Source organism: Rana temporaria, chromosome 12 (genome assembly GCF_905171775.1).
Source record: "Rana temporaria chromosome 12, aRanTem1.1, whole genome shotgun sequence".
Lineage (NCBI taxonomy): Eukaryota > Metazoa > Chordata > Amphibia > Anura > Ranidae > Rana > Rana temporaria.
The window spans coordinates 2,628,321-2,641,531 of record NC_053500.1 but is presented as its reverse complement, the minus strand read 5'-3'; the positions used below and the strand labels follow the sequence as shown (position 1 = coordinate 2,641,531).

The 13,211-nt window shown below is 52.5% G+C and overlaps 1 protein-coding gene across 1 annotated transcript in view; it reads right to left on the bottom strand.

Annotated features, from left to right (window-relative positions):
* NOL11 (nucleolar protein 11) overlaps positions 1 to 11,496 on the bottom strand; it is a 26,857-nt gene extending 15,361 nt beyond the window's left edge. Inside the window, exons 1-6 of the mRNA XM_040329773.1 lie at positions 11,270 to 11,496; positions 4,479 to 4,592; positions 4,268 to 4,324; positions 2,161 to 2,309; positions 892 to 949; positions 513 to 654 (exon numbers count right to left, since the gene is read on the bottom strand). Coding sequence (XP_040185707.1) covers positions 513 to 654; positions 892 to 949; positions 2,161 to 2,309; positions 4,268 to 4,324; positions 4,479 to 4,592; positions 11,270 to 11,407 — 658 coding nt within the window. The 5' untranslated portion in view covers positions 11,408 to 11,496. The remainder of the gene's footprint in view (positions 1 to 512; positions 655 to 891; positions 950 to 2,160; positions 2,310 to 4,267; positions 4,325 to 4,478; positions 4,593 to 11,269) is intronic.
* Between the last annotated feature and the right edge of the window lie 1,715 nt (positions 11,497 to 13,211).

The window sequence follows — 13,211 nt, the reverse complement described above, 5'->3', positions numbered from 1 at the left end:
TGAGTTCCCGGATCTGTACACCCGCTGTGCCCATTATGAGGGGTTCCCACCATCCCTGTGCTGAGTTCCCGGGTCTGTACACCCGCTGTGCCCATTATGAGGGGTTCCCACCATCCCTGTGCTGAGTTCCCGGGTCTGTACACCCGCTGTGCCCATTATGAGGGGTTCCCACCATCCCTGTGCTGAGTTCCCGGGTCTGTACACCCGCTGTGCCCATTATGAGGGGTTCCCATCATCCCTGTGCTGAGTTCCCGGGTCTGTACACCCGCTGTGCCCATTATGAGGGGTTCCCACCATACCTGTGCCGAGTTCCCGGGTCTGTACACCCGCTGTGCCCATTACGGGTACTCTCACGCCTACTACATGGAATCGGACAGTAGAAGGAAGTACAGAAATCGGATGTCACCACCGTAGACATGAGAAGCCAGTGGGAGATCCAGCCAATAATTCACCAATATGTGAAAAATGACTTCTGAGTGATCTAGCCTTGCAGACAGAAATCTTTTACTTACACAGAATTAACAGAGACACGGCATTTTTCTTCAGACTTGCAGTAAAGTTGAGGATTCGGGATTCCTCTGTGAACACCATCAGCTTATATCTCAGAGTTGCACCGGGACTCGGCTTCCAAATGTTTACATAAAAATCTGAAACCTGCAAAAGACACATCAGAAATCATCAAAACCATAAATGTGATTCATCCCCTCCCCCACCCCCATTTTCCTCCACCCGCAGCAATTGCTGGTATGCATTTCTTGGTAATGGCGGGCTCTTGTATGATCCTTCAACACAAGACAGTGGCCATATCTCACCATAGGAAACTCCACCCCACCGCCACAACCTTCTACATTTCAGGACCTATAGAGACTTGTGAGATCAGAGAAAGCGTACCTTTTCTGTAATGAACAGTAATATGGGTTGTCCATCTTCCACAAACATCTTCGACCACCTACAAGACAAGAGAAGAGGATGGTGAGAGCAGCCGGGAGCGCAAGACATAAAACAGAAGCAGCACAGAACACCCACCTGATACACAGGGTGAGCAATCCCCCCATAGGACGTCCACTAAAAGGCACAGGGTGAGCAATGTCCACTTCTGGCACAGGGTGAGAACCCCCTTCCCCATAGGACGTCTACCTCAGGCACATCCCCCATAGGCCATCGACTTCAGACACAGGGTAAGAAACCCCCCCATAGGCCATCCACGTCAGACACAGGGTAAGAAACCCCCCCCATAGGATGTCCACTTCAGGCACAGGGTGAGAACCACCCCTATAGGACAGCCACTTCTGGCACAGGGTGAAAAACACCCCCATAGGACTGCACCTTCAGGCACAGGGTGAGAACCCCCCCCCCTCCCATAGTATATCTACCTCAAGCACAGGGTTAGAACCCCCCCCCCCCCTATAGGACGGCCACTTCTAGCACAGGGTTAGAACCCCCCCCCCCCCCTATAGGATGTCTACCTCAGGCACTTCCCCTATAGGCCATCCACTTCAGGCACAGGGTAAGAAACTCCCCCCCATAGGATGTCCATTTCAGGCACAGGGTGAGAACCACCCCTATAAGACAGCCACTTCTGGCACAGGGTGAAAAACACCCCCATAGGACTGCACCTTCAGGCACAGGGTGAGAACAACCCCCCATAGGACGTCTACCTCAGGCACTTCCGCTATAGGCCATCCACTTCAGGGACAGGGTAAGAAACTCGCCCCCATAGGATGTCCACTTTAGGCACAGGGCGAGAACCACCCCCCCATAGGATATCTACCTCAGGCACAGGGTTAGAACACCCCCCTATAAGACAGCCACTTCTGGCACAGGGTGAAAAACACCCCCATAGGACTGCACCTTCAGGCACAGGGTGAGAATCCCCCCCCCTCCCCATAGTAAGGCCACTTGTGGCACAGGGTGAGAACCCCCCCCCCCCCCCTCCCATAGGACAATCACTTCAGGGACAGGGTGAGAAACCCCCCCCACCAATAGGACGTCTACCTCAGGCATTCCCCCCATAGGACACCCACTTCAGGCACAGGGTAAGAATATTGCTCATGGCAGATGTGCAGAGCCAGGAACTGCAGAGAAAGTGCCGAGATAAAACCAACTCCCTTTCATCCATACACCCTCTGACCCAGGCCACCCTCTCAGTATAAAACATACTTAATGATCTCCTCTTGTGATAAAACATTTTCAACTTCTTGGTGAGGATCAGCGAGCAGCGTGTCCAAGTGGCGGACGGCTCCGCGACGAAACAGCACGAGGGGCTCAGCGTCTGGAAGGCTGTGGATCCGACACACCTCTGCCGAAAGCTGCGGATGGAGGGAACAAAAAACTGACAATTTCTGCACAAAACAAAGCCGGGCTCCCTATAACGCCCGAGGCTCATCCCATCCTCCTGTACACCGCCAATAATTCAGCAGACCAATCAGAGGAAGACACACTACAAGGAACATGCCAGCATACAAAATATGGGAGGGGTTTCTAACCACTTTCCCTTCCGGAAGGTTTTACCCCCCCCCCCCTTCTTGACCAGGGCTGTACCCTAATAAAAAAATATATCATCTGTTTCACACTAATAGAGCTTTGTTTTGGTGGTATTTGATCCAGGGCTGAAACAACTAATCGATTATGAAATTACCGGCAGTAAAATGACCGCATTGTAAAATGACGCCGGCAGGAACCCTCCCTCGAACCGGGTGGACGTCATATGATGTCCTTTGTTCCCGGCGATCTAGGGCGCGCGCGCGCCACTGCTCGTGACCCGGCGCGGGTGCCCGCGATCGCCGGTGATCACGGCAGGAGTGTGGAAATGCTCCGATGCTTCATCTGATACCTGGGCAGTCAGGGGTGATCGGTGCGGCAGGAGAGTTGCTTTTCAGCTACTTTAAAGTTATAGAGCGGTGATCGGTGCTTGTAACTCCTTCCAAAGCCGCACCGATCACCTCTGACTGTCCACGTGCCATCCCCCCTCCGTGCTCGTGCCGTCCCCTCCTCCGTGCCCCCCTCCGTGCCGTTCCCCCCGTGTTAGTGCGAAACGCGTCGGCAGTTGGGTTTTATTTTATTTTACGTTGCTGTGACTTGTAGTGCTGTCCTTTTTTCAATAAAGGCTATAATTTGTTCAGTTTTGCGGCTGTCCAGAGACAATCTTTGTTCCTGCTGTGCCGGCCCCCCTCCGTGCTTTCCCCTTCTCAATCTGTCAGGATGGAGAGCGGAGGTAGGAGCTGCTAAACCCGGCTTCTACCTTTTCCGAATGAACAGAGCCAGTGATCACTGACTGTCCATTCACATAACTGAGCATCGTAACCTGTGTTTACGATGCTTCAGTTTATGAATGGAGAGGAGCTTCTCTCCATTCATTTTAGCCGAGGCTGCAGAGAAAGGGACTGGGGAATCTGTGTCCTTACTCCCTTTCTCTGTCTCAAAGGGGAGATGTCAGGGGTCTGTTAAGACCCCCGATATCTCACCAAAGACCCCCCAACAGGGCTAAAAAAAAAATTAAAAAAAAAAAAAAAAAAAAAAAGAATTTGAAAAAAAAAAAATGTAAAGGAAAAAAAACACACACACACACACACACACACACACACACACACACAATCCACTCCCCCCCCCCTAAAAAAAAAAAAGAAGAAGAAGAAGAAGAAAGCACTGTAAAAAAATAAAAAAAAAAATGTAAAGAAAAAAATACTGCCACTGTCACATGACAAAAAAAAAAAAATGAAAAAAATTAGATCATTATGTATTCTGCTACCGTATTTATCGCCGTATATCGCGCACTTTTTTGCCCTGAAAATCAGAGCAAAATCGTGGGTGCGCGATATACGCCGATACCCGCGCGACTATACCCTGTGTACTGCGCTCGGTATACGTCGGCACAGTGGTTCAAACACAGCGCGGGGATCGAACGGGGAGGACACCACGATGAACGCAGAAGGACGACGGACCGGACGAGGCCGGCGATGGACGACGGGGCATCCAAACTAAGTATTTTTTTTTTTTTTGAGGAATTTTCCTTCAAGTTCGGGGGTGCGCACTATACGCCGGGGCGCGTTATAGCAAGATAAATACTGTACTTATTTTTGGTAAAAAAAAATAAAATAAAATGACTAACAAGTGTGTAATGATTGGTTTACGCAAAAGTTAAACGATGGAACTTATACCGGAATTTTACCTCCGTGCAAAGAACGCACCTTCTGCCTTTACAACCATTTTAGGAGGAATATGAAGGGAAGGGATAAAGCAGAGGTCTGCCCCATAGAATAAAACTCACCGTTGCTTTGAAGACCTTTTCCAAGCTGACGTCGTCCTCCTTCCAAATCCGGAGTACCTGCAGAGAAACAGAGAGAGTCAGCGGAGAGAAGAGGCTGGGCAGAGTCTTGTGCTGTGGGCGGAGTCTTTTTGTGATACAGGCAGAGCCTTGTATATCTGTGATCTCAGGATAATAACAGAGTAGATCCGCACACACACAGGAGGAGGATTACCTTGTCATCGTGGACCACCACGCACTCCCCGGTGCCGGCATTGTACACCGCCGGGCACGTCACCCGCTGTCCTTGCTTTACTGCCCAACTTCCCAGCGGCCTCTGATCCGACACCTGCACACAGACAAAGCGCCAAGAAAAGTTATTCCAACGAAAGATAAAAATGACACAAAAGCTGCTGCTGCCCTCTGTCCTCATCCAGCGTGAGATCACAAATCATGTATAGTACTTGCTCCCCTCCCCCCAGAAATCCCTGGGTGTCAGGTTGGCTCCACAGCACGCCGGCACGCTGCAGAGTAGGATAAAAATCAATTTAATTATTTTATTTTTTAAATAACTAAAAAAATAAAAAAGTTTTTTTGTGGATTTAAATTAAATATTTAAGATTTTTTTTTATTTTAATAAAATGCTTTTGGCGTAAAAATCTATCTAAATATAGTTTTCCCATTTAGGATTCATTAATGATTTTGTTTATTCAGCATGAAATGGAGCTCAGTTATGCAGCACAAGGCTGTATATTCTGCAATATTTAATTTTTTTGGTAAACTCGTTCAATGCATCCAAGCTGAGATAACATGCACTGCAATCACACAATGTCAGTTACCATGAAAGAAAACCTTCCTTTATCCCATTGTTCTGCAAATCTATGTACACTACAAACTGTATGATTGGATGGGTTCTGATATCACCGTTTTACTAACCTGACCGCTTATTATTCCAAATAGAAGAGAAGGGGAGCCAACAGAGGAGGAGAAGAGAAGGGGAGCCAACAGAGGAGGAGAAGAGAAGGGGAGCCAACAGAGGAGGAGAAGAGAAGGGGAGCCAACAGAGGAGGAGAAGAGAAGGGGAGCCAACAGAGGAGAAGAAGAGAAGGGGAGCCAACAGAGGAGAAGAAGAGAAGGGGAGCCAACAGAGGAGAAGAGAGAAGGGGAGCCAACAGAGGAGAAGAGAGAAGGGAGCCAACAGAGGAGGAGAAGAGAAGGGGAGCCAACAGAGGAGGAGAAGAGAAGGGGAGCCAACAGAGGAGAAGAGAGAAGGGAGCCAACAGAGGAGAAGGGAGCCAACAGAGGAGAAGGGGAGCCAACAGAGGAGAAGAGAGAAGGGGAGCCAACAGAGGAGAAGAGAGAAGGGGAGCCAACAGAGGAGAAGAGAGAAGGGGAGCCAACAGAGGAGAAGAGAGAAGGGGAGCCAACAGAGGAGAAGAGAGAAGGGGAGCCAACAGAGGAGAAGAGAGAAGGGGAGCCAACAGCGGAGAAGAGAGAAGGGGAGCCAACAGCGGAGAAGAGAGAAGGGGAGCCAACAGCGGAGAAGAGAGAAGGGGAGCCAACAGCGGAGAAGAGAGAAGGGGAGCCAACAGCGGAGAAGAGAGAAGGGGAGCCAACAGCGGAGAAGAAGAGAAGGGGAGCCAACAGAGGAGAAGAGAGAAGGGAGCCAACAGAGGAGGAGAAGAGAAGGGGAGCCAACAGAGGAGGAGAAGAGAAGGGGAGCCAACAGAGGAGAAGAGAGAAGGGAGCCAACAGAGGAGAAGGGAGCCAACAGAGGAGAAGGGGAGCCAACAGAGGAGAAGAGAGAAGGGGAGCCAACAGAGGAGAAGAGAGAAGGGGAGCCAACAGAGGAGAAGAGAGAAGGGGAGCCAACAGAGGAGAAGAGAGAAGGGGAGCCAACAGAGGAGAAGAGAGAAGGGGAGCCAACAGAGGAGAAGAGAGAAGGGGAGCCAACAGCGGAGAAGAGAGAAGGGGAGCCAACAGCGGAGAAGAGAGAAGGGGAGCCAACAGCGGAGAAGAGAGAAGGGGAGCCAACAGAGGAGAAGAGAGAAGGGGAGCCAACAGCGGAGAAGAGAGAAGGGGAGCCAACAGAGGAGAAGAGAGAAGGGGAGCCAACAGAGAAGAGAGAAGGGGAGCCAACAGAGGAGAAGAGAGAAGGGGAGCCAACAGAGGAGAAGAGAGAAGGGGAGCCAACAGCGGAGAAGAGAGAAGGGGAGCCAACAGCGGAGAAGAGAGAAGGGGAGCCAACAGCGGAGAAGAGAGAAGGGGAGCCAACAGAGGAGAAGAGAGAAGGGGAGCCAACAGAGGAGAAGAGAGAAGGGGAGCCAACAGAGGAGAAGAGAGAAGGGAGCCAACAGAGGAGGAGAAGAGAAGGGGAGCCAACAGAGGAGGAGAAGAGAAGGGGAGCCAACAGAGGAGAAGAGAGAAGGGAGCCAACAGAGGAGAAGGGAGCCAACAGAGGAGAAGGGGAGCCAACAGAGGAGAAGAGAGAAGGGGAGCCAACAGAGGAGAAGAGAGAAGGGGAGCCAACAGAGGAGAAGAGAGAAGGGGAGCCAACAGAGGAGAAGAGAGAAGGGAGCCAACAGAGGAGAAGAGAGAAGGGAGCCAACAGAGGAGAAGAGAGAAGGGAGCCAACAGCGGAGAAGAGAGAAGGGGAGCCAACAGAGGAGAAGAGAGAAGGGGAGCCAACAGAGGAGAAGAGAGAAGGGGAGCCAACAGAGGAGAAGAGAGAAGGGGAGCCAACAGAGGAGAAGAGAGAAGGGGAGCCAACAGCGGAGAAGAGAGAAGGGGAGCCAACAGCGGAGAAGAGAGAAGGGGAGCCAACAGCGGAGAAGAGAGAAGGGGAGCCAACAGAGGAGAAGAGAGAAGGGGAGCCAACAGCGGAGAAGAGAGAAGGGGAGCCAACAGAGGAGAAGAGAGAAGGGGAGCCAACAGAGAAGAGAGAAGGGGAGCCAACAGAGGAGAAGAGAGAAGGGGAGCCAACAGAGGAGAAGAGAGAAGGGGAGCCAACAGCGGAGAAGAGAGAAGGGGAGCCAACAGCGGAGAAGAGAGAAGGGGAGCCAACAGAGGAGAAGAGAGAAGGGGAGCCAACAGAGGAGAAGAGAGAAGGGGAGCCAACAGAGGAGAAGAGAGAAGGGGAGCCAACAGAGGAGAAGAGAGAAGGGAGCCAACAGAGGAGGAGAAGAGAAGGGGAGCCAACAGAGGAGGAGAAGAGAAGGGGAGCCAACAGAGGAGAAGAGAGAAGGGAGCCAACAGAGGAGAAGGGAGCCAACAGAGGAGAAGGGGAGCCAACAGAGGAGAAGAGAGAAGGGGAGCCAACAGAGGAGAAGAGAGAAGGGGAGCCAACAGAGGAGAAGAGAGAAGGGGAGCCAACAGAGGAGAAGAGAGAAGGGGAGCCAACAGAGGAGAAGAGAGAAGGGGAGCCAACAGAGGAGAAGAGAGAAGGGGAGCCAACAGCGGAGAAGAGAGAAGGGGAGCCAACAGCGGAGAAGAGAGAAGGGGAGCCAACAGCGGAGAAGAGAGAAGGGGAGCCAACAGAGGAGAAGAGAGAAGGGGAGCCAACAGCGGAGAAGAGAGAAGGGGAGCCAACAGAGGAGAAGAGAGAAGGGGAGCCAACAGAGAAGAGAGAAGGGGAGCCAACAGAGGAGAAGAGAGAAGGGGAGCCAACAGAGGAGAAGAGAGAAGGGGAGCCAACAGCGGAGAAGAGAGAAGGGGAGCCAACAGCGGAGAAGAGAGAAGGGGAGCCAACAGCGGAGAAGAGAGAAGGGGAGCCAACAGAGGAGAAGAGAGAAGGGGAGCCAACAGAGGAGAAGAGAGAAGGGGAGCCAACAGCGGAGAAGAGAGAAGGGGAGCCAACAGAGGAGAAGAGAGAAGGGGAGCCAACAGAGGAGAAGAGAGAAGGGGAGCCAACAGAGGAGAAGAGAGAAGGGAGCCAACAGAGGAGAAGAGAGAAGGGAGCCAACAGAGGAGAAGAGAGAAGGGGAGCCAACAGAGGAGAAGAGAGAAGGGGAGCCAACAGAGGAGAAGAGAGAAGGGAGCCAACAGCGGAGAAGAGAGAAGGGGAGCCAACAGCGGAGAAGAGAGAAGGGGAGCCAACAGCGGAGAAGAGAGAAGGGGAGCCAACAGCGGAGAAGAGAGAAGGGGAGCCAACAGCGGAGAAGAGAGAAGGGGAGCCAACAGCGGAGAAGAGAGAAGGGGAGCCAACAGAGGAGAAGAGAGAAGGGGAGCCAACAGGAGAGAAGGGGAGCCAACAGGAGAGAAGGGGAGCCAACAGAGGAGAAGAGAGAAGGGGAGCCAACAGGAGAGAAGGGGAGCCAACAGAGGAGAAGAGAGAAGGGGAGCCAACAGAGGAGAAGAGAGAAGGGGAGCCAACAGAGGAGAAGAGAGAAGGGGAGCCAACAGAGGAGAAGAGAGAAGGGGAGCCAACAGAGGAGAAGAGAGAAGGGGAGCCAACAGAGGAGAAGAGAGAAGGGGAGCCAACAGAGGAGAAGAGAGAAGGGGAGCCAACAGAGGAGAAGAGAGAAGGGGAGCCAACAGAGGAGAAGAGAGAAGGGGAGCCAACAGAGGAGAAGAGAGAAGGGGAGCCAACAGAGGAGAAGAGAGAAGGGGAGCCAACAGCGGAGAAGAGAGAAGGGGAGCCAACAGCGGAGAAGAGAGAAGGGGAGCCAACAGCGGAGAAGAGAGAAGGGGAGCCAACAGAGGAGAAGAGAGAAGGGGAGCCAACAGCGGAGAAGAGAGAAGGGGAGCCAACAGCGGAGAAGAGAGAAGGGGAGCCAACAGAGGAGAAGAGAGAAGGGGAGCCAACAGAGGAGAAGAGAGAAGGGGAGCCAACAGCGGAGAAGAGAGAAGGGGAGCCAACAGCGGAGAAGAGAGAAGGGGAGCCAACAGCGGAGAAGAGAGAAGGGGAGCCAACAGCGGAGAAGAGAGAAGGGGAGCCAACAGAGGAGAAGAGAGAAGGGGAGCCAACAGCGGAGAAGAGAGAAGGGGAGCCAACAGAGGAGAAGAGAGAAGGGGAGCCAACAGAGAAGAGAGAAGGGGAGCCAACAGAGGAGAAGAGAGAAGGGGAGCCAACAGAGGAGAAGAGAGAAGGGGAGCCAACAGCGGAGAAGAGAGAAGGGGAGCCAACAGCGGAGAAGAGAGAAGGGGAGCCAACAGCGGAGAAGAGAGAAGGGGAGCCAACAGAGGAGAAGAGAGAAGGGGAGCCAACAGAGGAGAAGAGAGAAGGGGAGCCAACAGCGGAGAAGAGAGAAGGGGAGCCAACAGAGGAGAAGAGAGAAGGGGAGCCAACAGAGGAGAAGAGAGAAGGGGAGCCAACAGAGGAGAAGAGAGAAGGGAGCCAACAGAGGAGAAGAGAGAAGGGAGCCAACAGAGGAGAAGAGAGAAGGGGAGCCAACAGAGGAGAAGAGAGAAGGGGAGCCAACAGAGGAGAAGAGAGAAGGGAGCCAACAGCGGAGAAGAGAGAAGGGAGCCAACAGCGGAGAAGAGAGAAGGGGAGCCAACAGCGGAGAAGAGAGAAGGGGAGCCAACAGCGGAGAAGAGAGAAGGGGAGCCAACAGCGGAGAAGAGAGAAGGGGAGCCAACAGCGGAGAAGAGAGAAGGGGAGCCAACAGCGGAGAAGAGAGAAGGGGAGCCAACAGAGGAGAAGAGAGAAGGGGAGCCAACAGAGGAGAAGAGAGAAGGGGAGCCAACAGGAGAGAAGGGGAGCCAACAGAGGAGAAGAGAGAAGGGGAGCCAACAGGAGAGAAGGGGAGCCAACAGAGGAGAAGAGAGAAGGGGAGCCAACAGAGGAGAAGAGAGAAGGGGAGCCAACAGAGGAGAAGAGAGAAGGGGAGCCAACAGAGGAGAAGAGAGAAGGGGAGCCAACAGAGGAGAAGAGAGAAGGGGAGCCAACAGAGGAGAAGAGAGAAGGGGAGCCAACAGAGGAGAAGAGAGAAGGGGAGCCAACAGAGGAGAAGAGAGAAGGGGAGCCAACAGAGGAGAAGAGAGAAGGGGAGCCAACAGAGGAGAAGAGAGAAGGGGAGCCAACAGAGGAGAAGAGAGAAGGGGAGCCAACAGCGGAGAAGAGAGAAGGGGAGCCAACAGAGGAGAAGAGAGAAGGGGAGCCAACAGCGGAGAAGGGGAGCCAACAGAGGAGAAGAGAGAAGGGGAGCCAACAGAGGAGAAGAGAAGGGAGCCAACAGCGGAGAAGAGAAGAGAAGGGAGCCAACAGCGGAGAAGAGAAGAGAAGGGAGCCAACAGCGGAGAAGAGAAGGGAGCCAACAGCGGAGAAGAGAAGGGGAGCCAACAGCGGAGAAGGGGAGCCAACAGCGGAGAAGAGAGAAGGGGAGCCAACAGCGGAGAAGGGAGTCAACAGAGGAGAAAAGAGAAGGGAGTCAACAGAGGAGAAAAGACAGCCAACAATGGGACAGTTGCTCTTTAAAAATGATGATTTCTATCAAATCCACCCTGGAGGGGGAGGGGGGGCGCTGATTGAATATATTCCACCCTCTCAGAGGGGGGAGGGGTTAGGCCATTCCTGCGAAATGCGTTGGCTCGTTTATAAAATTCATCCAAGCCTTTTTTTCTGAACGCTCCTCTCCGATCATCCGGACCCACTAACCAGTTTACAGATGAGAAGCGGTGACTTCACTGGCTGCCTGCTTCTTCCCGCTGACGGGAAAGCCAGGCAAAGGGGTATTTTTCTAGCAGAAGAAAACTAAACACCTCCAGACCAGGGGGAGGGGTGTGGCCATAGGTGGGATCAACAGAACCAATGGCTGTCAGCGTCCCAAACGCAGCCAATCCGTATTTTTGGGGGTCCCGGTGTCTTCCGGCTCCGGAGTGCGCAGTGCTGAACCCCGATCTCTGATATTGGGGGGGGGGGTTGTGATGATAGGACTGTCATCCTGATCCTCTACCTGTCCTGGCTGCTTACAGCAAGGATGAGATCCCAGGAGGTCAGGCCCGGTACAGTGCTGGCAGATCCCATCCCCCACCCCCACAGAATGAGGTCCTCCCAGCCCCTCCAAAAACACCGGAGCCCCCCACCTTGTACAACGTCACCGTCCTCTGCACCTCCGTCAGCAGCACCCTGTCACCGTCCCCGCCCGCCTCCAATCCCTGCACTCCACCGACACCGGATCCCTGCAGCCCGCACAACGTGAGCTCCTCACACAGCGCCGCCATCTTGGCCGTCGCAGGGCCGTGACGTCATCAGAGCAGCGCGCACATGAGGTCTATGGGACGGAAACGCACATGTGCGGCGACAGGAGGAGACACGGCGGCCACTAGAGGAGGGAGGAAGGTACTGCAACTCCGGAAAGAGTCAGAGAGAGAGAGAGAGAGGAACAGAGCGGCACAGGAGGCCGCCAGGAAATACAACCTATGGAGACAGCGGCCACTAGAGGGAGGAGGAGGAACTACATCATCCCCTTTCTTAATTATTATTATTATTATTATTATTATTATTATTATTAATACATAGCTACCAACTGTCCCTGACTTGTAAAGTCCCCCTTTTCTCCACATGTGTCCCTCATTTTGGTCTGATCTATATAAATGTATATAAAATGCACTTTTTTTCTATCAAAAAGTGTTTCTCAGCGCTAATCCTTCCGTCTGATGTCTAAATGGTTGTATTTGTAAATTCCAAAAGCCAATATAAAGGAATAAGGGCTCTTTCACACGGAGCGGACCGTTTCTGGGTCCGCTCCGTGTGTCTCCGTCGGCTCAGCGGGGATCCCCGCTGAGCTGTCGGCGGATAGGGCGGTCCCCGCACACAGTGCAGGGACCGCCCTGTCTCAGCTCCGCTCTGCCCTATGGGGAACCGGATGCAGACGGACCGTCTGCCCGTCTGCATCAGTTCCGTTCCGCCAGGACGGAAGAAAAATAGGGTTTTCTTCCGTCCGAAAACCGGATCCCGACGGACGCGGACGCTAGCGGATGCTCCATCCGCTAACGGACGCGATCCCATAGGGATGTATTACAAGTCCGTTAACGGACTTGTAAAAACGGACAGGCGGAGCGGACGTCTGAAAGGGGCCTAAAAGTGAAAACAAAAAAAAAAAGCACTCGTGGGTTTAACTAATCACGTTTTTTTTGTACAATTCTCCTTTAACCACTTCCATACCGGACCATCGGACTTTTTAATTAGCGCAATTTTTCTTCTCCATTTCCATACATGGCCTATCCTGGCACTCCCTCTACTACACGTGAAAAAAAAAAAAATATTTTTGCTAAAAAAATTACTCAGAACCCCCCAAACATTATATATGCTTCTTTTTTAGATACCCTAGGGAATAAAATGGCGGTCGTTGCCACTTTTTATCTCACACAGTATTTGCACAATATTTTTTCATGAATTAAAAAAAAAAAATAACAAAACAGTAAAGTTAGCCCATTTTTTGGGGGGATAATATGAAAGATATATGAAAGCCTACCCACACCTAACAAATGTATTTTCATTTGAGTCCAAACTTCATCTGATCATCCCCCCACAGCTATCTACTCTTTGTTCCAGTTGACCCTAAGGCTGGCTTCACACTGAAGCGTCAGCCGCGGTGACGGTATAGCCGCGCTATTTGTAGCGCGGCTATACCATCGTTTTTACCGCGATATTCGGCCGCTAGCGGTGAGGTTTTAACCCCCGCTAGCGGCCGAAGAAGGGTTAATACCGCTCGCGTTGCGGCGGTATTACAGCGGTATTACCGCGCTTTCCCATCGATTTCAATGGGAAGGCGCGGTATAGGAGCGGTGAACACACCGCTCCTATACCGCGGTAAAGAAGCGGCTAGCAGGACTTTTCGAGCGTTCCTGCTAGCGCACCGCTTCAGTGTGAAAGCCTTCGGGCTTTCACATTGAAGAGTACAGGGCATGATTTTTCATGCGGTATAGCAGCGCTATTTTTAGCGCTGTACCGCATGAAAAACGTCCCAATGTGAAAGGGGCCTAAGGCCCCTTTCAGACGTCCGCTCCGTCTGTCCGTTCATTA